Source organism: Letharia columbiana (genome assembly GCF_014066305.1).
Source record: "Letharia columbiana isolate WasteWater2 chromosome Unknown Sc0000003_s0, whole genome shotgun sequence".
Classification (NCBI taxonomy): Eukaryota; Fungi; Ascomycota; class Lecanoromycetes; order Lecanorales; family Parmeliaceae; genus Letharia; species Letharia columbiana.
In genome coordinates this window covers 1,065,887-1,091,915 of record NW_023501039.1, presented here as the reverse complement: position 1 = coordinate 1,091,915, position 26,029 = coordinate 1,065,887, and the positions used below count along the sequence as shown (strand labels likewise).

General features: G+C 46.8%; 10 protein-coding genes across 10 annotated transcripts; 3 read left to right on the top strand and 7 right to left on the bottom strand.

Annotated features, from left to right (window-relative positions):
• Positions 1–494: 494 nt before the first annotated feature.
• Positions 495–4,079, top strand: HO173_001819 (uncharacterized protein; the record flags this gene model as incomplete). Its single annotated transcript, XM_037303756.1, has 5 exons — positions 495–1,264; positions 1,473–1,710; positions 1,799–1,913; positions 2,009–2,208; positions 2,277–4,079. 5 exons carry the CDS (start codon positions 495–497, stop codon positions 4,077–4,079), a joined length of 3,126 nt encoding a protein of 1,041 aa, XP_037169478.1.
• Positions 4,080–4,611: 532 nt separating this feature from the next.
• On the bottom strand, positions 4,612–6,192 carry HO173_001818 (uncharacterized protein; the record flags this gene model as incomplete). The annotated part of the gene is made up of 3 exons (XM_037303755.1): positions 4,612–4,635; positions 4,694–5,428; positions 5,512–6,192. The coding sequence occupies 3 exons, from the start codon at positions 6,190–6,192 to the stop codon at positions 4,612–4,614; spliced, it is 1,440 nt and encodes a 479-aa protein (XP_037169477.1).
• Positions 6,193–6,391: 199 nt separating this feature from the next.
• Positions 6,392–7,643, top strand: HO173_001817 (uncharacterized protein; the record flags this gene model as incomplete). Its single annotated transcript, XM_037303754.1, has 3 exons — positions 6,392–6,436; positions 6,488–6,592; positions 6,648–7,643. 3 exons carry the CDS (start codon positions 6,392–6,394, stop codon positions 7,641–7,643), a joined length of 1,146 nt encoding a protein of 381 aa, XP_037169476.1.
• Positions 7,644–8,040: 397 nt separating this feature from the next.
• Positions 8,041–9,550, bottom strand: HO173_001816 (uncharacterized protein; the record flags this gene model as incomplete). The annotated part of the gene is made up of 5 exons (XM_037303753.1): positions 8,041–8,795; positions 8,851–9,147; positions 9,200–9,279; positions 9,332–9,337; positions 9,390–9,550. The coding sequence occupies 5 exons, from the start codon at positions 9,548–9,550 to the stop codon at positions 8,041–8,043; spliced, it is 1,299 nt and encodes a 432-aa protein (XP_037169475.1).
• Positions 9,551–10,137: 587 nt separating this feature from the next.
• On the bottom strand, positions 10,138–10,823 carry HO173_001815 (uncharacterized protein; the record flags this gene model as incomplete). The annotated part of the gene is made up of 4 exons (XM_037303752.1): positions 10,138–10,412; positions 10,513–10,663; positions 10,724–10,735; positions 10,794–10,823. 4 exons carry the CDS (start codon positions 10,821–10,823, stop codon positions 10,138–10,140), a joined length of 468 nt encoding a protein of 155 aa, XP_037169474.1.
• Positions 10,824–11,216: 393 nt separating this feature from the next.
• HO173_001814 (uncharacterized protein) lies at positions 11,217–13,557 on the bottom strand (the record flags this gene model as incomplete). The annotated part of the gene is made up of 4 exons (XM_037303751.1): positions 11,217–12,695; positions 12,747–12,958; positions 13,228–13,423; positions 13,480–13,557. 4 exons carry the CDS (start codon positions 13,555–13,557, stop codon positions 11,217–11,219), a joined length of 1,965 nt encoding a protein of 654 aa, XP_037169473.1.
• Positions 13,558–13,861: 304 nt separating this feature from the next.
• Positions 13,862–15,498, top strand: HO173_001813 (uncharacterized protein; the record flags this gene model as incomplete). Its single annotated transcript, XM_037303750.1, has 2 exons — positions 13,862–13,916; positions 13,970–15,498. The coding sequence occupies 2 exons, from the start codon at positions 13,862–13,864 to the stop codon at positions 15,496–15,498; spliced, it is 1,584 nt and encodes a 527-aa protein (XP_037169472.1).
• Positions 15,499–16,058: 560 nt separating this feature from the next.
• Positions 16,059–17,131, bottom strand: HO173_001812 (uncharacterized protein; the record flags this gene model as incomplete). The annotated part of the gene is made up of 2 exons (XM_037303749.1): positions 16,059–16,889; positions 16,940–17,131. 2 exons carry the CDS (start codon positions 17,129–17,131, stop codon positions 16,059–16,061), a joined length of 1,023 nt encoding a protein of 340 aa, XP_037169471.1.
• A 1,340-nt stretch (positions 17,132–18,471) lies between these two features.
• On the bottom strand, positions 18,472–19,261 carry HO173_001811 (uncharacterized protein; the record flags this gene model as incomplete). The annotated part of the gene is made up of 2 exons (XM_037303748.1): positions 18,472–18,903; positions 18,977–19,261. The coding sequence occupies 2 exons, from the start codon at positions 19,259–19,261 to the stop codon at positions 18,472–18,474; spliced, it is 717 nt and encodes a 238-aa protein (XP_037169470.1).
• Positions 19,262–19,413: 152 nt separating this feature from the next.
• HO173_001810 (uncharacterized protein) lies at positions 19,414–20,622 on the bottom strand (the record flags this gene model as incomplete). Its single annotated transcript, XM_037303747.1, has 5 exons — positions 19,414–19,847; positions 19,902–19,984; positions 20,035–20,156; positions 20,333–20,342; positions 20,489–20,622. The coding sequence occupies 5 exons, from the start codon at positions 20,620–20,622 to the stop codon at positions 19,414–19,416; spliced, it is 783 nt and encodes a 260-aa protein (XP_037169469.1).
• Positions 20,623–26,029: the final 5,407 nt, after the last annotated feature.

Below are 26,029 nucleotides of genomic sequence, written 5' to 3'. Positions count from 1 at the left end.
ATCCCGTAAATACTTCACATGTCGCTCTCTCAATGTTCCTGCAGCCTTGGCATGTCCTGACGTAAGGTAAGAGTAACTTGAAATGGCTAGCCACCGGATGATCGACAGCTAAAATCCAAAAGATCTGGAGAAGAAGTGGTGTGAATCTAGTGTTTTTAGCCTTGGAACCTCAAATTCTCCGACTCTGAATCTTCCCCGGACGGTCGCATCGACGACATACGTTCGGAATTGATTTCTGTCGCCGTTGGCACGTCCGTATGTACCCTATGAAGCTTTGTGACCCCCATGAAAGAATAGAACCCTATCGTTGCTGGTGGTGGAGGGAGGGGGGAAAGTGTTGCTAGGCTTGCTGGTGAAATAACAACAGAACCTGTAGAAACCATTCGAACACCAAAAAGTGAGCTCGCCTTCTGATCTTTCTTACTCTTCTTCATCAGCATGTACCACTTTCATACTTTGATCATACCTTGACCACAATCATCAACACCGCCGTCATGGGCCTCTTCAAAGGCCTGATGAATGTCATGGCTCCAGAAATCGAGAACACGGAAGAAGCCTTGCAGCAGGGTCTGGCAAATCTCACATGGGCTAACACGAAGCATAGAAAGTCAGTCGCACCACAGCCGCGTCCAGCAGGTCCTGTGCAGACAGAGATTCCGCAGAGAGTAGATACTCCTCCACCGCCAGTTCCTGAGAGAAATCCAACCCGTCCAGGTTATACTCTACGAATCCAGCAAATTCAACAACAACATCATCAACTTGAACAAGAGCATCAATTTGAACAAGAGCGTCAACTCCAAGAGAAGCCACCAGTCAATCACCAGGAAACTTCAGACCTCCCCCAGCCTCAGCTAGACCATCGAAGACGAGTGACTTCACCGAGTGACGCTGAGGTCAGTAGGTTTCTTCGGGAAACTCGTCCAGGTCTTCAAAGACGGGAGACTTCGCCAGATAGTTGCAGAGACGATCCGAGCGCCCAGAGGGTGGGGGGCAGGAGAGTTTTTCCAGCCATCCACCAACTTCTTCACCATCCGCAACCAAGACGCGTACGATCCATCATGGCGGGGACCAGACGCACTGGTTATCTCGATGTGGCTGCTGCAAATACTCAGCGAATCACCCCGCACCAGATTTTCTTGAAAGGCCAAGTCAAGAGACAACAAGATGCAACCGATGAGTGGGCCCGTCGAACTGGCAAATCTGCTCCGCCGTACCAATTCGAGGACTTCATCGGAAAGGGTGCCTATGGGCGAGTCTTCAGAGCGTAAGTCCGAATCTTTAACAGTTTCATCATTGTGGAAATACCGTGGTTGAAAATTTTATCATTTGCATCTGTTCCATCACCCCAAAGCCGGAAAATTAGAGATTGTCTCATTGTGTGTTACAAACCAATATCTTTCGTAATTTTGCAGCTGAATTTCTCCACACACTCCTGGATCTTACGAATGCTTCGGCTAACATGTCCTCGACAGGGTTCATAAAGTCTCTCAGCAACAGTTTGCCATCAAGGTTATGGACGCAGATGCGGTGGACATTCGAGCCAACGCGAAATTCCGGGACGAAAGCATCAAAGAATTCATGCACGAGACTAAAGTTCTTAAGAAGTTAGCAGGAGCGCCGAACGTCAATCAGATTTTTGATGTTATGGAAGTAGAGGCTCAGCTTTGGATCATCAGCGAATATGTTCCAGGGGGCAGTGTGAAAACCCTGGTAGGTCACGGACTCCGAATTATCTTCCCGAACCCATCTCAGCCCTGCTCAGGTATCAGTGTTTGTGTGACATGCTGATAAATGATAGATGCAAGGAACTGGAGGAAAACTAGATGAGTCGTACATCTTGGTTATTGCTCGGGAGGTAGCAAAAGGCCTTAAAGCAGTCCACAATTCCGGGATAATACACAGAGACCTGAAAGGTGAGGCCTAGCACTAACACCCTTTCCTTGCAGGCGCCGCTCTCAAATGCTACCTGTAAATGGGATCAGAGACTGACTGACCTTGTCTCGTGTAGCTGCCAATATCATGGTTCATGAAGAAGGCCGAGTTCAGATCATCGACTTTGGTGTTTCTGGTTTGATGGAAACGAAGGCCGATAGACGTGGAACTATTATCGGCACTTTCAATTGGATGGCGCCAGAGTTGTTAAAGCACGCGAAAACTGAGCTCGCAGATGACCGGCAAGCCCCTGATGGTACAAAGTTTGGTATAGAGGTGAGTGATTGAGATATCGAAAGCAACATTGCGGCTTGGCTCTAGACAGAGGCTGACAATTCAAACAGATCGATGTCTGGTCTTACGGCTGTACTCTGTTTGAGATGGCCAGAGGAAGACCACCGAACGCAGGATTAATGGGTGCGCGTCAAATAGAGTCAATGCTTAAGCGCAATAACCCGAAGCTGAAGCCTGAAGACGGGTTCTCACAGAGGCTGTGCGATTTGGTGGCATTTGTCCTGGAATTGAAACCTGAAAGACGCCCGGCTATGGACAATGTCCTCCGACACCCGTATATCCACGAGACTGAAAAATCACACCCAACGACCACACTTCGGCAACTGATCAGAGTCTATGAGGACTGGGCATCATCAGGAGGCCAACGTCAATCGCTGATCCAGCCTTCTGGAGCCGCCGCTGCTGAATTTCCTGAAGATCCGAAAGATCTCGGAGATTGGAGGTTCAGTGTGGTTAATATTGGAGATTCAGCCTATGATAACGTTGATAACACGATACCATCATTCCACGATGACCCAACAATGGATCCTACCATGGATCTGGAGTTGGCACAGCGCGAAGAGAACAACCTCAATTCACTGATTCCGGAATCCTCCTACACGCCAGATGCCTCGCCACGATTGACTAGCAATCCGGCAGATGGCCCCGATGACAACATCGACCCCACTCACGGCATCACAATGAAGACCACGGCATCAGAAGAATTACGAATCCTAGGAGTTGGTGCACGCTTCGCAAACTTTTTCGAGGGTGCAGGGTACTCGGGTTCAGAAGCCACTCAGTCTGCAGAACCAAGTCGTCCTCACTCCGACCTACTGCTTCGCAATGATACTTCGGAATCAGATGCCAGCCAGAAAGAGAACAAGAAAAAGTCAAATTTTCGGGGCACTCCAGTGGACACTGCTCGAGCCAATCAAAGCGAACAACCTGTTGAACAACCTATAGACCGAGAGGCTCGTCGCGGAACATTACTGCAAACTTGGGACTTCGACATGGCCTCTAGGCCAGCTCAAGAGCCTCAGCATGAGCTCGCTCCGGGGGCTAGTATCATCCCCGACTGGAATCAGGACCATCGGGTCCCTAACCACAGCTTCGAGGATCTTGGAGCTCCAGACGATCACGTCGAGGTGGTCGGACAGTCTTATGCCTTTCCCAGTCGTCCGGCTCTTCACCATTATGCAACAGCTCCAGTCGAGCCTCCCATGGTCCAGAACAACATCGACACCGCGAGTTCTCGCCAAACCCTCGATCTCGACGCTCTGATGAATGAAGGCATTCATAACTACGACACTCCACCATTGCAACAGTACGGCTACAACGCTCTCTCGCCCCAGCGGTACGACGCCCCGAATCCCTACCAATCGTACGTCAACGCTGCTGGCCCTGCAGCTGTAATCGACTCTCACCACTATGGTTACAACGCACCTTCCCCACGCAACGACTACCATGTCGACGCAATTAGACCCGCCACCAGAGCTGAACCAGAAGATGATCAGTCCCAGTACGCCACGATCACAGGGCACGCAGCCACAAACGGCACATCATCTTACAACCTTACTGAGCGTGCACCCGGCACTTACAACGGACTCACTCACACACCAGCAGAGAGCTTTGACGGATCCGATCCCGACGAGATCGCCCGCCCCAGCCCACCTAGTGCTGCTGCCATGGCCAACGACGCTCCTGTGGAGGTTGTGGAGGCGGAATTACTGAGGCTTTCGCATGGGTGGGAACAGGCTTTGCGCTCCGCTGCTGACTTTTGGGGTGACGGTCCTTCCATGAACTCAGACACGGACGGGGAGGATGGTGGGGGTGATTTCACTGGGCCGGATGACAATCAGGCGGAATACTGAGGGCTACTTGTACGCAGTCTGAGGCAGCGATGCTGTGGATATGGACAGGAAATGCTATGTTAATACGGATGCTTTACCGCTGGATATACCCCCCCCCCACGGCGTCAGGAAGGAGATCCTTGTGGATCGGTCAATCGTTGTTTCATAACGTCTTATCTTGCTCGTAGAACAGGATAATAATCAAGCTTTCATCACACTCTAACGGTCCATTGAGCTGCGTGACTGGTCGCTTTTCGAAGGGTGAAAGTGCGTTTTGATGGAGAGCATAGTGGTGTGTATGAGGGCCTTGAGCCAACACGTAGACCGGAAGAGCGCCTGCGCGCTCTTGCAGAAGCCGTTCCAAGGGCTACTCGCCCAACCGATGGAGCGGTAGGTGTTCCGATGTGACCGGCGAACGTCGCTCTAGAGGATTCAAACCTGTGGTGAGCATACGGCCTGGTGATATAGACCATTGATTCGTTGTGGAAGCTATGTACAATAACCCAGTTGAACGCCTGAGCGACAATCTTATTCCCTCTTTCTATGTGGGGATCTATCGGTCAACCTCCCCAAACACCTGCAACCACCAAGTCAGCAAGCCCATCGCACTGGCACATCAGCAGGAAGTAACTCACCAGATCCATCGTCCCAATGATCGCCACCGCATCCGCCAAAAGATGCCCCCGACTGATCTGATCAAAGCTCCCTAGATGCGCAAACCCCGGTGCCCGAATCTTACATCTATATGGTCTCTCACTGCCATCACTCACTACAAAGACACCCATCTCTCCCTTCGGTGCTTCGATCGCGCTATAAGTCTCTCCTGGAGGGACGGTGTAGCCTTTTGTGAAGAGCAGGAAGTGGTGGATCAAGGCTTCCATGTTTTCTTTCATTGCTGCTCGGGGAGGTGGGGAGATCTTGTAGTCTTCAACTCTGATGGGGCCGGGTGGCATTTTGTTGAGGCATTGGTGGATGATGCGGAGGGATTGGCGGAATTCTTCCATGCGGCAGAGATAGCGGTCGTAGCAGTCTCCATTTACCCCGACTGGGACGTCAAACTCTACCTGATCGTACGCATCATATGGTTGGCTCTTGCGTACATCCCAAGGTACACCGCTGCCTCGAAGCATGACGCCGGAGAAAGAGTAATTGAGAGCGTCGGCGGCGGAAACAACGCCAACACCTTGGGTTCGACCTTTCCAGATTCGGTTATCCGTAAGTAATTCTTCAGTTTCGTCGATCCGGTCGCCAAATTGAGTCGCCCATTGGTAGATGTCGTCGAGGAGGCCGAGGGGAAGGTCTTGGTGGACACCACCAGGGCGGACGTAGGCCGCGTGGAGGCGGGCGCCAGAGACACGTTCATAGAATTCCTGTCGTCCTCTTAGAGTTCCATTCGTCCTGAGGAAAGGTGATTGCCACAAGGCACGGGTAGGATAGGGGAAAGATATCATACCATCAACTTCTCTCTCTCCTCAAAGCCCCACAAAAAAGGCGTGAGCGCTCCCACATCCATAGCATGACTGAGTACACTCATCAAATGGTTCAGCACCCTCGTAATCTCTCCAAACAACGTCCTGATCCACTTCGCCCTGTCAGGCACCTCAATGTTCAACAGCTTCTCTACCGCGAGCGAAAAGCACTGCTCATTGGTCATCATAGACACGTAATCCAGCCGATCAAAATAGGGCAAAGCCTGCAAATACGTCTTGTATTCTATTAACTTTTCCGTTCCGCGATGTAGTAGCCCAACATGCGGATCCGCGCGCACAATTTCCTCGCCATTGAGCTCGAGGATCAAACGTAGCACACCATGGGCGGCAGGGTGCTGAGGTCCGAAGTTCACGGTGTAATGCCTGATTTTGCGGTTCTGAGCCATTTCCCCGTCTTCTGGGGTGAGGTTCATATGCTGGGGCTCATCGGGGTTTATAGGGTGGCCGAAGCGCTCGTCGACAGGAACGAGGCGAGTACCGGTTTGTTCGGCAGGCTGGTCGGAGGGTGTGGCATAATGGCGAGGTGATGAGGTTGCGACTGTTCTTCTGTAGCTGGGGCGGGAGAGGTATGTGCGTGAGGTGGCGGGCCGAAGGCAGAGTCGTTTTGCAGAGTGCCCGGCCAAGCGGGCAAAGGGCGATGCCATTGTGCCCGATGGCTGGAAGGAGAGGGAGTACACGAGGATTGGAGGGGTATGAGAGACACTGTTGAGGTGGTATTAAATGAGGTTGGAGCTCGATGATGCACTCGACTTTCTCCGCTGGCGGCTGTTTGCCGCTTTGGCGCGCTCGAACTTTTTGAAGCTCTGTCAATTCATCGTGCGAAATTGTAAGATCGCAACCACCATGGCTCCGGAGCCCATATTGCCAGAGGAAGCTCGGCGACGGAAGGTATGATATCCATCAGCCTCCTGTAACTTCTATAAGCTAATTATCGCACAGATAGTAGGCGTCAACGCCGAAACAGTCACGAATGTCACCTCCACCGACTTCCCAGGCCATCACCCAGGCGAAGACCATGAATGGAGCCTTGAGAAATTTGACCAAGTATCTGCCTCCTGACTTTCCTCATCACACCTCCTGTATTAATATAATCTACAAGAATTTCCAAATCCAATTCCACAAAAACGATTCCCTCGATGCCTCCTTCTCCCTCATCGGTATAGACGCCAGCATCGCCAACGCCTTCCGCCGAATCATGATCGCTGAAATACCAACCCTGGCCATCGAAACCGTCTTTGTCCATAACAACACCTCGATAGTGCAAGACGAAGTACTCTCTGCACGGCTCGGTCTAGTTCCTTTGACAGCGTCCCTCTCAGGTCTGAATTGGTTACAATTTTACAAGAAATCTGCTACGCCGGATGATGATGATGAGGGAGGAGATGACAGAGACGCTGCTGCGGATAACAACACGGTCGTTTTGAAGCTGTATGTAGAGTGTGAGTGGAGAGGAGCAGAGGGTGTTAAAAGTGGGGAGACGGATCCGGAGAAGCTGTATGTCAACTCGAGTGTGTATGCGAAGCAAATCACCTTCGAGCCTACTGGACGGCAGAATCAGGAGTTTCCCGAGCCAGATGGGCATGTTCGGCCCGTGAACCCGGAGATTCTGCTTGCGAAGATGCGGCCGGGGCAGGTTATTGATCTGGACATGCATTGCATCAAGGGAATCGGAGCAGATCATGCAAAGTTCAGTCCTGTGGCTACGGCGACGTATCGGTTGTTGCCGACAATCGATATTGTCAAGCCCATTATCGGGAATGACGCCAGGAAGTTTGCTAGATGTTTCCCGAAGGGCGTCATTGGGTTGGAGGAAGTGACGGAGGAAGAGAGCGAGATTGGTAAGGAGTTGGAGGGGATGGCCGGAGAGAAGAAGGCCGTGGTGTGGAATACGTTCAAGGATACTGTGAGCAGGGAGTGCTTGAGGCATGATGAATTTCAAGGGAAGGTGAAGTTGGGAAGAGTGAGGGATCATTTCATCTTCAGCGTCGAGAGCACCGGCCAGTTTGATAGTGATTATTTGTTCCTTGAGAGTGTAAAGACTCTCAAGGCGAAATGTAGCCGCCTCAAGCGACAATTTGCAAATGTAATGAGGTGACGATACGGGACACGATAGCATGATCAAATAGCGGCATTGCATGGCGCTGGGGGAACATAGATCTAGATAGCCTCTGGGCTGATGCCTTGGCTCATCATTCCGACCATATCAACGTGCTCGCAGATCGAGGCTTCAAGCTTCAAGTTTCAAGTCCCTAGAGTAAAACGTGAACGTCATGTAGAATCTTGTCTGACAACGTCTTCGTGAGGTGTGACAATTGCTGGCAATTCAGCGGTTTTCGCTATGCTTCACCTTAATCAAAAAGATCGCGAGCTGGGAGCAAGTACTGGGACCGGCTTCGGGCGCCCTGCGAGAAGGTGCTTGGTCCGGTGTCTCTTCAGTCACCATGTCGATACCCCTAGATGGGGAGGGGAGTGGCTGGTAATAAAGCCACGGATCAAGAGCCGAAGATAAGCTTGTACTTAAAGGCGATGGTGAATGCCGGGTCGGAAACGCCAATCTCTTCTCCGTCAACTACCAATTCCGAAAGCTTCTTCGAGAGATTTGGTGCCGTCTGCTCTCTGAGCGATTGCGGAAACTGAGAATAGAGAGACTTTTCCTCGCTTCTTAAGGTAGGTTTCTTGAGCTGCGCTTCTGCTCGCTCGCCCAAACTGTCGATCAAGTCTTGCAAAGTCATATTGGGATTGACCGTCAGGTTTCTAGCCAGGTTCCCGCATACAGGACAGTCCTCTTTCCGCTCGGTCTCGAACGTGTATGTGTAGACACCTTCGTCTCCACTGTACATCATGTAGTTTTGGAGGAAGGGGTTGCAGCTCGTTGCGATCTTGAACGCTTCGTTACAGCAAGCAGCGGCAATAATGGCATTCGTGGATGCGATGGCTGGTATGATGTTTTTGACGACTCCTTGGGTCAACGAATAGGTAACCCCTGGGATGTTGAAGTCTTGGGCACGGGCCAAAGCCTTTTGGTAGAGCCAAGTGATGTGTTCTGGGTCGTCAGTGTCGAGCACTTCGTCTTTACGATGCTCCTCCCAGGCAATGATGTGCGCCCACTCTATGCAGTGTGATGGTTGCCGCGGTATTGTCGCTAGCGTACATAGTGGTACAGCGGCGCGAGGAGCGTGCATGTCCAATTGGCATTCGATGCACGAGTTCATGGTGGGCAGAATGACTCTGGCTTGACCCTTGAATCCTGAAAAATCCACATCAGCCTACAAAACGTAGATCGGATATGCTTTTGCATCTACCTTCGGTTCCTCCATCGATGAGTGGTTTCAAGCTCTCAGGATCCTCCATGTCGACCATATCTACCAAAGTGGCATTGATCCATCGTCTTGCCTCGATACTATCAAGACCGCAAATGACCATTTTGAACTGCATGTAGTAATCCTCGTCCTTGTCTTGAATTTTGCCATTGTATGGAGTGATTTTGACGCCTTTGACTCTCTTCTCAACGAACGCCGCAGCCACTTCGGCCTTTGACTTGCCGACATCAGCTTCTCGGAATAAGAACTGACGATTCAGATTGGAAACGTCGATGGTGTCTGCTTCTTGTCAGAGCCGGTTCCAGAGATGTTCATGCTTGGGGACGTATACCCATATCGATGACATGGATATCTTTGAACCCAGAGAGGGCTAGATTCTTGAGGATCTCGCATCCTAGTCCTCCAGCCCCTCTGGAGGTCATCAGAATCAAACCAAGGTCTCGGAAACGTAGTAAGCACTTACATAACCCTACAACATATTAGCGTGTCAACGGCGCTGGGAGACTTGTATCCTTACTGACAAGACCTTTGACGACTCTAGAGCGCTGATTGTCTCTGGACCGGGGACCCAGTCCGGATCGGATGCCGGACCGGGCTTACTCAAGAGGTTGTCGAGATATGTCCTGGGAAGCTCGTCAATGTTTTTTCTCATCGTCTCCGAATATGCTGGGATCTTGACCATCTCTCTCTTGGATTGCGATTACCGTCCGTTACTGTAGACATCCTAAGGTAAGTGTACTGCTTTTCGAAAAGTAGGAAGCTTTAGGAGTGAAGTCAAATAATGCCTTCGCATAGGAGAACCGGCAGCGAATACTTAACTTGCCAAGACCGGACATAAAGCAGTATCCCCGATCTTGTGTGGATGTCAGACCAAGGCAAAAACACCCGTTGAAGCAATGGGACTATTGAGCGTGCGCAGCAGCGATGCCGAAATGTTTATTGAGCTTTCTGCTTCTCAATCTTGAACACAACCGAGATATTTGCATCAGAGTTCTAAAGGTATCGAATTTTTATATTGTCTCCGAGATGAGCTTGGGTATTACCAAGTAGCGGTCCTCTATGTATCCCTCCATAGCATTGAGAAATCCGTCAGAAAACCTTCCAGCTGCCAATGATGTCTTCAAAAACCGTTCTCTCCATAGGGTAGGCAGTTCGTCTCATGTGTTCGCCAACAATAACGCCTCGCTAAATCCACAAGCTCAACCCATTCGTGAACTCCATCTCCGCACCTCCTACGTCCATCTAGCCTCGCCTTCGCCCAAGCCCGCTTCAGACGGTACTATCCTCGTAGACGAATCGAATGTCCCTCGGCCGCTGCGTATTTCTCCTGACAAATTCCTCATCGCCTGGCGGCCGCTCATTTTTTGTATTGCCAGTCAACATGCTCTGGAGGCTCATGCATACAGACTCCACGTTTTGGACTGGTGACCAGCCTTGCGTGCCGAGCAGGTCGAGACAGATGATGCCGTTGGAGTAGATGTGCGGATGGATTGGGATGGTACGGAGGGGCTGCGAGAGGGGGATGAAAGTCACTTCGGGCGCTTCTGTAGGATTGAAGAGGGTTAGATTCGCTCAAGGTTAGATTTGAGAAAGGTGCCGGTTAGCTAAGGGATAGGAGGGGCCAGAGGGAAAGGTGGGAAGTACCTATTGGGTAATTGGTGCTAAATCGGAAGCGGAGGCGGTATGTCTGATCCAAGTAGAGCGGGTTTGCGTCTAGGACGCGAATGTCCATTTCCCATTGTTTAAAGTCTGGGGCGCTGACGAAGTCAATACCGGGGGGGAGGGATTGTTGGATCTGAGGTTTGGGGATTAGGCTGGTATGGTTGATTTGGGAGGGGAAGTGTTGGAATTCTACCTTGATGAGCTCCTAATGGTAGTGTCAGCAAGGAGGACATGAGGATCTGGGAGAGGAGTGGGGGTCTCACTTTTCCCAGACGTTTAGTAGCAAACATCATGGACCTGTGAACGATGAAGGTAAATTAGAGTCCCTGCCAGTTGGGAGTTTCAGGTAAAAAGGGCAGGGTATGAGGAAGTCAGGAAGAAATATCAGGCAGTCAAAATTACCCGAAGCTTGTGGAGGCAGAAGAATGTCCAAGTCTCCAAGACCAACTTCCAAGAAGCATCAACCGCATGTCGGCCCAAGCCGGGGGATCGTCAACGCTAAGGTGAAGCGCTGCGGCATGACGCGCGTACCTAACCGCGAACATCTGTTGGCATTATGCCCGAGGGGCCTCGTGGAAATTGGAATATTGATTGAAGGATACGCAATCCCGGAGGAACAACGCCTTCTCAGCGTCTTTTCGGATATCATATCACATGAGCTAGAGCACATTTCGCTTCTCACCACCTTATCCTCTCCCAAAATCCCCTGTCTCAATCGCCGCCTCCATCATCCGATCCCCACTTATAACATCAGTCGTACAAATCAGAATCTTCCTCCTCCCCTCCTCACTCTTCGCTACAAATCTCAGCGCCGCAATCTCAGTGAATGTAATCCCGCCCAAGAACATCACCACCACAGTCTTTGCCTTTCCCCCAGTACCCGCAAGCATGTGTCTCGCCTTGACCGCCTGATCGTCTCCTTTTTGCACTCTATTGAAAGTCTCCCCTTTGGTATTGCGAAGTGCTTCTTCAAAGCCTTGCCAGCCATGCGCAGCGCTGCTGACGCCATTGGAGGCGGCGGAGGCTCCTTTGGTGATGGTCAGGAGGTGTTGTTTCTGGATGATAGATTGGACAAGGCGGACGGACAGAGGGGCGTAGCCGCTGTAGACATAGGCAATATCATTAGGATTTTGTTCGTTGACTTCGTCTACCACAAGTTTGAGGACCCTGCGTAGATAGTTGTAGTTCGTCTTCGTAGCTTCGGCTGCACCGCCACCCATACCGATAGGGTTGAGAAGTACATTTGCAGATGCCCGAGATGACAGGAGCCCCATCTTTTCGAGAGCGTCCAGGGTAAGAAGATGTTGGTAGCCGTAAGCGTGGAGAATTTGGCGTTTGAAGTTTTCGAGGTCCTTGGGTCGCAGACCGCCTGAAATGCAGGATTCGAGGCAGAGAAGGCGGAGGATGGCAGTGAGTGGGACATCGCGAGAGATGAGTTCTTCTATGGTGTCATGTTGGTATGATGGATCGGAGCCGTCGTAGAGATTTTGCTGGACTTCAAGAGTGCGCCGAAAGATATCGCCTTGAGTATTCTTCATAATCTCTTCTGTCAGACCGATGTGCGTTTTCAGGCTTTGCTGCTCGGTTTGGTATCCTGGAAGTTTATTTACAAAGTCTCGGAGCTCAGATGTGGTTTTGGCTGTATGACGGCTCTCCATGTCACTTTGCAAGCGCCGAGCGACCTTGTTCAGCAAGCCGTCCACTATTGCACCGTTGGTATCTCGAAGTTGTTCGAAAAGCTTGTCGAAAGAGTCAAGCTGTATCTTACGCTTCAAGCCTTGCTGTGCTGGCGCAGCTGGAGTCCTTCCAGACTGTTGAGCTCCTGGCGCTGGACCAACGACAGACGAGTCAATCTCTGCTTGATTGTGCTGAATGCCGAACATTTCATCTATCAGGCCTTCGTAGGTAAGCTGAGTCAGGAGCACGGTTGCAAAATCAATCTCTCGATCTATAATGACCAGGCTCTCGACAGATGCACTTGGCATCAAGCCGAACTTAGACGTAGTGCTTTCGTCCGCCGCAGCTTCCGAGCGCATGCGGAACAGCAGCTCCATCAACCGATGCGCATTATCACCCTTACCAATGATGCGTGGGAACAGGCCGTGGGCTTGCTGGATGGGCATGAGCGCTTGAGCAGCCAGGAAAATCGAGGTTGGATCCTTCCGCTATATCTTGTCAGTATGAACTGACTTTACGAAAGCTTTTACCTATCATACCAGGTACAAATCGCTGAAACAGTCGTCGAGGCATAAGGAAAGCACGTCTTGTTCCAACGGTATGAAGTGCAGAGGGAGTTCCTCAACCCCAACATCACCCAAGACACCTGCTTCTTCCAAGATCTTGTTGCATACTAGCGTACGCCGTGGAACCCAGACGACAGAAAACTCATGGTCGATGTTGCTTTGCTTCTGTAACCGCTTAATCTGTTCTGCACAAAACAGGAATGTCAGCAAGTAATGATGGCGTCGGACCTATTGCAACCGCAGGAAAACGCTATAGATCGAGCTGTATATGTGGTTTTCATTCATTTTGGGATCAAGACTGATCAAGTAGAGTAGGCGAGTATCTACGCAATCTACTTTATGATCCCATGCTAGAGCCTTGACAGGCATTTTCGATTTTTGAATACGTTTGGAGAAGGCATCCAGACAAGAACATGCAGATAATGTAAAATAAGGAAAACAGACACATACATACCAGCAACAGCGATAGGCTGATTTGCCTTTTCTCCTCTCGCCAAGAAGATTACATTCTTTTGAGAAGCATCGACGTTGTCGTTCTCCAGGAAGAAGATCTTGTCGACACCATGATCCTGAAGAGTAGAGAACTTGACAAAGATCCCGATAGGTCCCGCGAGTGATTTTTCAATCACCAGGTTCTTCTTTCCACGGACCTGGGAATGTTTAGCATCTGCCTGGCCCGGAGGATCTGTTGTTGAGCCTTACATACACCTTCGAGCAAGTCCAGAAGATCCTTGCGTGCCTTTTCCCGAATATCATCGGTATTAATGCCCGAATGTGGAGCCATGCCAGCGTTTCAGACAAGGGACAGTGCAATGTCGGAGAAGGAGTGGACGATCATTGGCGGAAAGCGGAAGGCCTCCGCTACGGTGAGAGTTAAAGCGCAAATGCGTCAATATCAAAATGAGGCCTACCTACGTTTGTGAGATCAATGAGTCAACCTCCGAGCTTGCATGCGGTACATTTACAGAACTATTGCCCGGCTTGAGTGCCTCAATTTGAACACACAAATCTCAGTCAGCATTTCCAACCCATCCTCCTTTTACAAAAGAGCCTTCTGTACCCAAACACTCGTTACAGAGACCGCAGACATGGGGAAAGACAAAGTCCCCTACCAGCTCAAGACTCCCAAGGGGACGAAAGATTGTACACATTATTCCTCCATTCACCACCTAGTCCGCCACTAACATATGAAGCAGGGGAGGGTAAAGATATGGTAATCCGCGACCGCATCTTCAACGCCGTAACCACCGTCTTCAAGCGCCACGGCGCCGTCACAATCGACACCCCCGTTTTCGAGCTCCGTCCCATCCTCTCCGGTAAATATGGCGAAGACTCAAAACTCATCTACGATCTCTCCGACCAAGGCGGAGAACTCTGCTCCCTACGCTACGACCTCACCGTCCCCTTCGCGCGATGGCTCGCCATGAACCCATCAATACAGAGTATAAAGAGATATCATATCGCCAAAGTGTATCGCAGGGATCAACCCGCTATGACCAAGGGAAGAATGAGAGAATTCTATCAGTGCGATTTCGATGTTGCAGGGGTTTACGATCGGATGGTTCCTGACGCGGAGATCTTGAGGATCGTCTGTGAAGTATTTGGGGAACAGGGACTAGGATGGACACAGAAAGGGGGATTTTTGATCAAGATCAATCACAGGGGCGTGCTGGATGGGATATTCGAGGTATGCGGTGTGCCCAAGGAGAAAATACGGACTATAAGTAGTGCAGTGGATAAGCTGGATAAGAGCCCTTGGGAGGAGGTCAAGAAGGAGATGGTGGAAGAGAAAGGATTGAGTGAAGAAGTTGCGGACAAGATTTGGGAGTTCGTTCAGAGGAGGGGTGGGAAGGACGTAATGGAGGAGTTGAGGAAGGACGAGCGGGTGCTGGGGAATCAGAATCTCGTCAAGGGATTGGAGGATATGGAGTTATTGTTCGAATACTTGGGGGCATTTGGGGTGCTGGATAAAGTCGAATTCAACCTAAGCCTGGCACGAGGCCTGGACTACTACACCGGGGTCATCTTCGAGGTCGTTACGGAGGGATCAGCCCCGTCAAATACCACAGGTCAAAAGCTTCAGAAAGCCGCAAAGAAAGAAAAAACAAACGAGTTCGACGAAGACCGGTCCAACGACCCTTCCGTAGGAGTTGGTAGCGTCGCAGCTGGTGGCCGGTACGACGAGCTTGTGGGCATGTTCTCCGGAAAGACCCAAATCCCTTGTGTCGGCATATCCTTTGGGGTCGATCGGATCTTCTCAATCACAAAAGCGCGCATGGAAGCCGACAAAGGCGCCGCGGCCGTGCGAAGTACAGAAGTCGACGTCTTCGTCATGGCATTCGGAGGCAAAGGCTTCACCGGGCTGTTGAAAGAGCGAATGCAGGTCACCAAGACTCTTTGGGACGCTGGCATCAAGGCTGAGTTTGCGTATAAGCAAAAGCCGAAATTGCCTGCCCAGTTCAAGTCGGCTGAGCAGAGCGGTATTCCATTCGCTGTTATCCTAGGAGAGGACGAGCAAGCGCAGGGGAAAGTGAAGATTAAGGAGATGGGTTTACCTGAAGGTCACCCAGAGAAGGACGGGGTCACGGTTGATACGAAAGATCTGGTACAAGAGGTAAGGGAAAAGCTGAGGAGGAAGGCTGAGAGTGATGGACTGGTTGAGGGGATGACGGAGCTTGATACCAATGCGGGAGGGGAGAATCTGGGACATGATGGGGGTCCCTGACGAGGGATGTTGGGGCAAAGCGTCTCGAGCATCTGATGGGGCTTGTACCATATCTTGAGGAGCATCAGCGGCTGCGTGCTAGATGGATGAAGCATTTGATACCTAAATCTGCCTTGACTGGTCATCAATGGGAGTTGACATGGCAGCAACATCGTCTTGGCGCAAGGGAGTGGGACCGAAGTTGCGAAGTTCGCCAGTGGCAAGCGGGACCCTCACGGCATCTTAAAGCAGGGGGACTGCCCCAGAAGAAACCGTCAAATATTAGAGATTCGGTCAGGGATCGATATTGGAGCCATCGTTGACTCCACTAGTAATCATTATGTACAAAAGGTGACCTTCGCAGAGCCAGCCCGGGTATCACCGCTGAAGAACACCTTGGAAAAACGAAACGCAAAAGGCAAAAATGATCCTGTCTGTCCTGATTAGCGGCCACGTTGTCGAAAAGCTCAGTGACCAGAACGATTACACCACTGGTACAAAGGTCAACAGCAAAAACCGGCAGCCAGACGTGTGGCCCCAACGGACTGCAAAGCAGCAGGGCCAAGTTCCCGAAACCGAGCTCACAATTCCGCCAACGCCCTTGCGCAGAGTTCCTGATACCTCTCCGCTGCGAACCGCTCCATCTTCCATCCACTCGCCTTGAGTCTTGCGATCCTGAATCTCAAATTTGCTGCCCTCGATTCTTCGTCTGCCCCGTGGCTCGCTAGTCTCTTTGTAAAGTACCTTGCGCTCTGTACCCCTCGGGTCTTCTGGATCAAAATGTCGATTGTTGAGATGTGGTTGGCTATCACTTCAGCGAACGCAGCGAGGCGGTTGTTGTATCGCTCGTACGAGCGGGCCTGAAGCCAGGAGTCGACAGAGACGGAGAAGGTGATGGATGTGGGTCTGGAATCCGACTGGGCTGTGGATGCACGGCGCTGTTGCGGAGGACTGTGAGGGTGTAGGCAAGGCGAGACGGACTGCTCATCATCTCCGCTGTCCGTGAGCTCGTCCCTGAAGCTGGGGATCTTCCGTATACGCAGAGGGGAAGGCCTGAACTTCGTGCCGGCTTGAGGCAATCCGTCCGAGTCGATCGAAGAAAGTGACGAGGTGTTAAGAGTGGGGTGCTCGTGCTGACTTGAGCCACGGGGTCTGGGTGGGTTACCACTCCAGGAATCGGATCCCTCATCACTCGGAGTTGAACATGTGGAGCGCGTATCGGCGTCGGATTGGCCATGGTAATCGTGGGTGACATCTGCCTGAGGGAGCGATGAAGCAGCAGCTTGGTAGGAGATTTTGGCCTGCTCGAGGAGGTGTATCTTGACAGGCGACAAATTATGGGTGAGACGACCTATCGCTTCGCTCGAAACCGCCGAGTAGAAGTGGAGGTAAGTAGTGTGTAATGGATGAGGCTGCTTTCGTTGTCAGTATGCTTCGGACCTGATGGGATGTCGGTTCATACTTGGGTCTTTGCCTTTAGCAGAAGTTGACTGCATTGAGCGGAGCAATGTTTCCATTGTCCCTTCAGATACAAAATATTCACCTGCTCGAGAGCTGTTTTCCATTGCTGAAAAGTTTCTGGCAGCTCAGGAGACTGGTGGAATGCCATCGAAGTAGACGAGGGCAGAGGCCTCTTGTCTTTGCTAGGAGTCATGTTGGCGCTAAAAGCGTTTGCAAATGACGATCGCTATCCAGCGCGGTGGCTTTCTGGACCTCAAGATGGTTTGAAGAGAAGGCTGCCAGAGAGTGTTGAAAGGGAATCGAGTATCTTTGAGGTTGTAGAGACAGTGAGTGAATGACTGGCAACGATAAGAGATCTTCTGAAGAGAGTAGCCGCTTCAAGCTGGTGATGACCATGTAGGAAGTACTTGAAAAAGCAGTTGCAAATTTTATTGTTGTTCCTTGCGACGTCAACAGTATCCCTGGTAGGCTCGGTCTGTTGGTGTTTATTTGTCAACAACCACGACTTGAACACATTTTGCCCAACCAACTGACCAAGTGACCGACCACATTTTGTCTATGAAACGCGCCATTGCAACTAGAAAACGCAAACAACTTCAAAACACAAAGCAGCAAACGAGGCTTGATCCATGATTATCTAGTCGTCCTGTCGATGGCCGGAGACTGCAGCTCCTCAGCCAAGGAAATCGGCTCTCCATGTTTGATCTCAGCCTAGGTGCTTATTTAGCGTTTCGAGAGATCTCTTCAGAATTTTCCGATTCGAGGTCTTGTGTTGAGGGCATTCGTCACTCTAACAATGCTGAAATTACAGCTGCAAGGCGATATGCAGCAATCAAGACGCTCCAATCAAGAAAGGCGCCAGAGAGAGAAGACAAGGATGAGGGCAAACCGATAAACGAAGGGCAAAGGACCCTAATGGTCAGCACTACGAGAACAAAGTCGTCTTGCATAATCGGAAGCTGCTGTCGTTGGTTGCAAACAGTGCATGAGCATGACACCTCCACGTTAAGGAGAGATCTTTGGGTCGATCATACTTTAGACTCATAGTTGCCAACTTCAAGTTCAAGGTCTTGGCGGTGGCGGTTGACTTGCCGTTTGGCGCCGCCGGACGCGTCTAAGAATAGACTGGACTCCAGGCCACACATTACTGCATGTCACTCGGCCATTAATTTATTGTCAAGAACTTAAAAAGGAACATCGGACAAGGCTAAAAGGTCAAATAAGAAGACAGGTTGAGAAAGCAAAGCATTCACTTGGCAAGATCTCTTACGGAGGTGCCTTACTGGAATCCGACTGGTGCTCAGGCCACTGAGGCAGTCACGGGCTGCAAGTAATAGGGCAGATTAGGACGTACCGCTCATGGGGGCCCCCAATTATGTTCGTATGCCCTACGGACACCTCCGGAAAACACAAGTATTAGGTACTGCATCTATTCAATCCCCAGGGGGGCACCCAATGGATCTCTTGCAGAGTGCTCCCCATCTTTCGACTTCTCCATGCGTACGCACGTAGTGCATGCAAATGATGAAGCTCTCAGGACAAGTCAAACTCGCAAATAGGCCCATGATAATAGTGCCGTGCTCGCACAAGGTACCAAAATGTGCAGAACAACATAGCGAAGCCCCAGACCAGACACGCCCAGTTCATATCAACCGCAGTGACCTTCGCAGTCTCGGGCCAAAAGGAGAAGAAGAAGGCAATGGCAGCGTACACGAGACCAACGATGTTGGCCAAAGCTCCCCACCGGCCCAGTTTCCATGGTCCGTACCGGATGGATTGATTGAGAAAACGTCGCCGAAGGATCAAAATAATCGGCATCATATATGAAGCCAACACACTCATGACGCTGAGGGAAATGATGGCGTCGAAAGCCGTGGATGATCCAATGTTGATAAGGGCGAGAAGAAGACTAATGATGACTGTGATACCAATAGAGTAGAGAGGCAGAGCCGAGCGAGGTTCGACCTGTACGAAGATGTACGATGAGACGGGATTCTCAGTATACAGGAATGGATTGGCAAGAAAGGGATGAATATACTTTGGAAAGCCAATTAGATCCGGGAAGGCCATTATCTCGAGCAAAAGCCCAAGTCATGCGAGAAGCCGTTGCGATCAGACTGATCGTTGCGAAGAAAACTAACGCCAGAATGACACACACCATAGCCGTGGCACCTCCATTGGAGTTTGTCGCCTGGTAGAAAATTTCGATGAATGGGTACCCGGTCGGGCTCATCTCTGCATTGTCGACGTTTCCCGCGCAGAAGAGAATAGCCATGAGGGCGGCGAAGCCGAGGACGCCGTTGAGAATAGTTGTAGCGATCATTGTTCGCGGGACCACGGTCGAGGCATTTGGGATCTCCTCGGCTGCGTGTCAACAAACCGTCAGCGCATATCCATCGATAACCAACGATCCAGCATGCAAGCCATTCAAGGAAGCCTACCCATATGGCAAGCACCATCGGCGCCTGGCGGTTCTCAAGACGTCAGCTTTGATATGACCGCCAGATCGAGGCCTATAAGATAGAACTGACCGAGGAACGAGTAAACACCGGTTACGATGCCGACAAAGAACGACAAGCCTTGCGTGCTCCATCCTCCACCATTCTCAAATTGTCCGAACACTTCCGACGCGCTGCCGTGGGGTGCCGTACACACCAGTGGTATTAAGACCCCGAAGAAACCGCCGACGTGGATGACGAGGATCAAGCCCTCGATCTTCGGGAGAAATGCCACCAGGAACGTGTTGAAGAACAAACTAACGAGAATTATAGCGTAGAACAGCAGCGTGCTCTGCCATCTCTGAGGCACGTAGGTTGGGTTGTTAAGCACGATAAGACCTTGGATCATGGTCCCTCCCAGATATGCGGAACTTGCGGTCGCCGACTGCCATCCTAGGCAAGTAAGCCAGCCTGAGAAAGGTCAGCCAGAGCAAAACGTTATACCAGATCTTTGACTGCACTTGCCAGTTATATAACTCAAATATCTAGAGGCGCCAGGGGGCGCATACTCGGAGACCATCGAGTACTGTCCACCAGCGAGGGGAACTCTGCGATTCCCTGCATGAGCACGTTTTATGTTCCCGAGAACAAAACTCACGCAGATGCCATTTCCGCCAGGGAGCAGTTTAGGCCGATGGTACCAATCCAGCAAACGATGAAGCCATAGACAAGCCCTGCAGGCCCACCGTTGGAGAAACCAAAGATGAATACGCTGATGTGCTCGGTTAGTCAATCCGATTCTGAACGTGACTGGGGTTTCCCTCAAAGCCAAACCCACGAGAAAAGACCCTCCCACGTCGCCATCAATGTACATGTCAGGCCGACCATGGAAATGAAGCCAAAGTTTCGCTATTGTAGGACTTCAGCGCCAAAAGCCATGGCGACGGCGAACGTACCTTCAGCTGTCTTGATGATTTGGGAGTCAGCGTTACTCTTTCGGGAAGAATTCTGAGTCGCGAGACATGTCTTAGGAGCAGAGAACTCTTGAAACACGTCTGAAATTCATAGGACAGCATGACTGGGGTAGAGTTGCCTCGGAAAATATAACGTACTGCCGCTTCCCAAACACAGCCAGATCGTGCTCATCCCGATCGTCATTGGCTTCGGCTGTGGGAAAGCCATCGTGCAATCCTTCTTTGGCAGTGTAGGGCTCTCTGATATCCATGGTATTCTGGCCTTCGTTCATGGCTATGGAGGCGGATGGTAGGGGATGGTACGCAGAGCGAGGAAGAGATCGTACGAATACATAAGATAGGCTGTGAAGGCCGTATATAGTGGAGGTTTTGTATCGACCTCAGCCTCGACCGTTGTTATCATAGATGGAAGAGCTAATATAAGCGTGCAAGTAACAGGCCGCGCCGTGAGTAATGCATAGTTAACCAGCCACTTGGAACGGTGTTTTCCGGTGGAGTCAGGATTCAGGATTCAGGAACCGCATCTGAGCTCAACAATTGAGACCCTGCATAGGTATGATCACAGTCTGCTAGCAATTGAGAAACGGCGATCCGTCGAGAATGACAAAATTTTGTGAATTAAATGGAATCTGAAACAAAATCAACACTTTGTATTGCATTTGTCTTGAACCTAGAAACATGTTCACATCCTACCATTTCGATGGTTTGATGCTTTTCATTTCTATATACAGTAGGAGATCAGGTATATACTTTCCATCTGCGGACAGCAAAAAACCTTGTACCTAAGTTATTCGACAGGGTCGCAACTAATCAGCCACGTCAGTAACGACAAAACTTTTGCGGTACAAAGGGTAGAACAAGAAATTCTAAAGAGTTCTCATACTCAAATTATCAACCAAAATCCCTTCGTTGCGATGTTATCAAGACCGTACTGTAGAGGTGTACGGGCTTTTTCGCTACCCGCGAGCTTCCGTACCTAAAATCGGGCCTAGGTACTACCCCTCTCTTTTTTGCTGTTGTCACACCTCTTCGATACTCCCTCTCTGTCAGTGTAAGCACAAATTCATATTCTTTAAGCGATGGAGTACGAAGGGAGAAGCCCATTCTTCGGGAGCTTTGTGTGCAATCTGAACTTTGATGCAATTTGGTAAAGATCATAAAGGGCGTTTGTTTGAGTCTCTGGTAGTCTTTGGTACAATGGTCCAACCGCCGCGAACAGCAGCGATTCGGCCATCGCGATACTTGCTTCAATGCCTGGATAAGTTGATGGTCCGATATGCCAGGCCAAGTACCAAGCTAACCAGAATCATCGTTGCGAGCGTGTACACAACATGAAGAAAAAAACACGGGTGTTTTGGGTTTGTTGGTGTTGGTGTGTCTGGGGAACAAGCCTGTGTTTATAGTCCAAGATATAGGCGAATCGTGAGATACGGAGACGGGTGGAACTGAGCTTTGATTTTCCTCGCTCTCGGTATGCTGGTGAAACAAAAGTAAACAATCTGTGTACAGAGGTCTGCACCGAAAGTCCTGCACCCGCACTAGTGCAGCCCTAACCCTACTTTCGGAACGCGGCCGCTGTAGACATAAACTAGCTACTGGATAAGCGAATGACCAATGGACATGTTCGCTGGATAGAATTAAGGGGGGGGGAATTTTGGGTGGTTTTTTGTAAATTTTCTTTTTTTCAATATATCTTTTTTTTTTTTTTGCGGTTATGAAAAAAGGTGTTTTTAAAATTTTTTTTTTTTTTTTTTAATTTTTTTTTTTTTTTTTTTTTTTTTTTTTTTTTTTTTTTTTTTTTTTTTTTTTTTTTTTTTTTTTTTTTTTTTTTTTATCTCCTCCCCCCCAGGCGATAGCATAATTTAATTTGTTTAGATTTGCTAGTTGGGTGGGAATCGGGGCTACTTCCTCATTTTTTTATATATAATAAAATATAAAAAATTATAAAACGTTTAATTGTTGAGTTTTTGTTTTGTTTTTTGTTGTTTGGGGTTATTTTTTGGGCTTTCTTTCCTTTCTGCTAGTTATAATAATAACTATAACGAATATGAATATCCAATATTTATTCCCCCCCCCCCTCCCCCCCAGTAAAAAGATTTGTTTTTGATATCCTGTTTGTTTGCTTGGACCCCGGCCCCCCCCCCCCCCTCCCCCTCCCTCTCCGCCCCCTGCTTTCCCCCCTTTTTATTTCCCCCTTTTTTTTGCTTCTCCTTTGGGGGTTCGTTTGGTTGGGTTGGTTTTTTTTAGGGTGGGGGTGTTTTTTAACTATTCTTTTGTGTTTTTTTTTTTATTATTGGGGGGAAATTTTTTTTCCACGTATAGAAGAGAGAAGAGGTAAAAGTAGCAAAAGTGTAAAATAAAATCTTGATCTAAGGATATCCTAGCATGCTTTTCTATTAATAGAACATATTAATATTAGAATAATTAGCTAAAAAAAGCTTTTAACGCGCTATACTTTCGATCTTAGAAGATATATATCTTAGAAGATTTTATATAGAAAAGCTTAGCGCATTATTATATTTTTATTATACTATATTTTTTAATTACGATATATATACTATAAATTATTTAAAAACGACGGTCTCTTAGTAGAGGACTAATTATAGGATATTTTATATCGATATATATATTAAGATAATTTAAGAAGTAATAATTTATATATAGATCTTAATATATAAAAAGTATTCTACGATTCTCTTAATAGTATTTTCTTATAATTATATCCTCTAATTAATATCTTTTAATAGCACTATCTATTATTATAATCAAGGTCTACTCTAAGTATAAAAGCTTAAGATAATAATATTTTACTCTAATAGATTATATTAATTCTTACTATATCGCTCTAATAACTATTTTTTTCTATTCTAGATTCTAATATAGAGCCTTAGATTATAGAGCTTCTTATTTCTATATTCTTAATAATATTCGTATTATCGATTCGTCTAGTTTCGTAGTAGATTAAGCGCTTTCTAAGATCGCGTAGTTAAAATAAGAATATTTATTAATATCGAAGAGAAAATAAAAGAGTTAGCTTATAGTTTCGAGTTTAGAGTAGAGGAGCTATAAAGATATAATTAAGTTAACTAATATATAAAAGAGGAGCTAATAATAAATACTTCGTTTATAATAATACTAATAAAATTACGCGAGGAGAAGTAGAGAGCTATTTTAAGATAAATAATATATATCTAGATTAGAATTAGATAGCGCGTAAAGAATATTATTATAAAGGCTATCTTCTCCGACGCTTCTTCTACTCTAACTCGTCGAATTTTAATATCTCTATAAAAAGACGTAATTAGTATATTATCGTATACTATTATTAGCTAAGTATTAACCTTAGCTAGTTTCCTATTTATATAGTATATCTCAGACTAGCTTTACCTTCTTTTATTTATCTTCTATTCTATTTAGCTTCTAATATATATCTAACTAAGCTTAAGATACTTATATTAAGAATTCTAATAGATTATTAAGCTTTACTTTTGAAACCGGGTATATACTTTATGCTATTCTGCGTCGTATATATATCGAACTATATCTTAATAAATAAGCGTTAAAATAAAAATCTATTAACAAGCTTTTATTCCTAAGAACTCTAAAGATTTATAATCTATTTAATATACTTTATAATCGTTACTTACGTTTCCTATATATCTTAATTAATAAATTCTATAGCTTATAGAAGTATTAACTTACTTCTTTATACGCGAAGCTTATAGAATTAATATACTAAAGTACTTAATATTAATACTTTAAATCTAGAGTACTTTATATTTAATTTTATTATCACGAGCCAACTTACTTTCTCTTTAAATCTCTTAGACTCTTTAAATCTTTAACCTTTCTCTTTATACTTAATATCTCTTCTATCGCTTAGATTTTTAATTAATATATTTAAAACTACGAAGATTAATATTCTAAATATAGACTCGTAAAAATTACTTACTAGACTTTTAATTTTAAGAACCATAAATATAATATATATTAATCTCATTATCTTCCTATCTTATTATTCCCTCTACTTTATTATCTTACTATCTTTATTATTAGTAGAATTAAAATCCTTAATAACTCTTCTTCTTATAATATTATTTAAATTACCCTCTAATCTAGAAGATAATCTCTTCTAATTTTTAAAATATAATTCTCTATAAGTCTTATTATTCTATATTATTAATATTATATCTTAAATCTTTAACTCGCGTTATTATTCTAATACGTAATTATTCTTACTATTATTAAGCGTTAAGCTTTCTCTATTATTAAGATATTCTAACTATAATTTTTTATACTCGAGTAATATTCTATAGAAGATATTAAAATAAAAGTATCGAAATAATTATAATAATAATATTAGAAAGCGTAATTATTAAGAATAAATTAAAAAACTAGAACTTCGCGAAAGTAATAGAGGTATAGTAGAAGTATTAAGAAGTATTAAAATGATATTAATAGTAAAAGGAAATAGAGAAAACTAGAGAAGAATACTAGAGATAAGAATATGTAACGATAGATTAGGAAGGACGGGGATAGATAGGTCTCGACGGGGATAGATGGGAATAGATAGAGATGGATACGGAGATAGATGCGGAGATGAATGCGGAGATAGATGGGGAAGAATGGGGATAGATAGAGATGAATAGGGAGAAATTCTAGAATCGATATTAGTGTAGAATTACGACAGCAAATATATAGAATTACAATTCGATATTTTCCATCGAAAAGTATAGAATCTAAGGAAAAGCGGGAATAATCTATTAAAGCTTAGAGTATTATCGAGTTTATAGCTAGATTAGATAGTAATATAGTAGAATCTAAGAAAAAGAGGAAATAAGCTATTAAATATTAGAATATTATTAAACCTATAACTCGATTAAATAGTATTCTAAAGGGGATTTCGAATGGTTATCTAGTAATCTAATTAGATCTGGTGTCAAACTGAATACCTTACCGCAGTTTTCTAAATAAGGCTTATAAGCGATAACTCTATCGTTTTAGATTTCTTCTATAATAATATATTAGATATTAGCTCTTTATTATAAATACGTAGATTTTAAGATAGTTACTTTAATAGATAACTTCGATAAAATTACGATAGATTTTTAATAATTGCAATACTTAAAATTAGATATCTTGAAATATACGTATTTTTTTAACGTCGTTAAGATATTAGCTTACTTTATAGTATCTTAATATTCTATAAAGTACTTATATACTTTTAAATATAGATTCTTATTCTTTAATAAATATATCTTATTTCTATAATAAATTTTTTACGAATTTTATACTCTATAATAGTCTAGATTATTATCTCTAAATTATAAATTTATTATTAAATTTAATAATATTAATAATAGATTATAGATTATTTATTTATTTATTTACTTATTTATATACGCTTTTACTCGAATTATAAAGAGTAATTATAAGCTATTATAGAAGTAATATATATTTATAAAAGAAATCTTATTATATCTCTTTAGATATTAGAAATAGTCCTCACGAGGCCCTACGGGGCCTCTGCGGGCAGGTATTTAGGTCCAAATAGGGGTGTCTGACTGTCAAGCGCAGACACCCTCGGAACCAGCTTTTTTAGCTGAGTTGCTAACAATAGTGTCTGCGCTTTATTTCCGGGTCGATAGCCTAAAGAATCTGGCTAGCCACTCCGGAGCG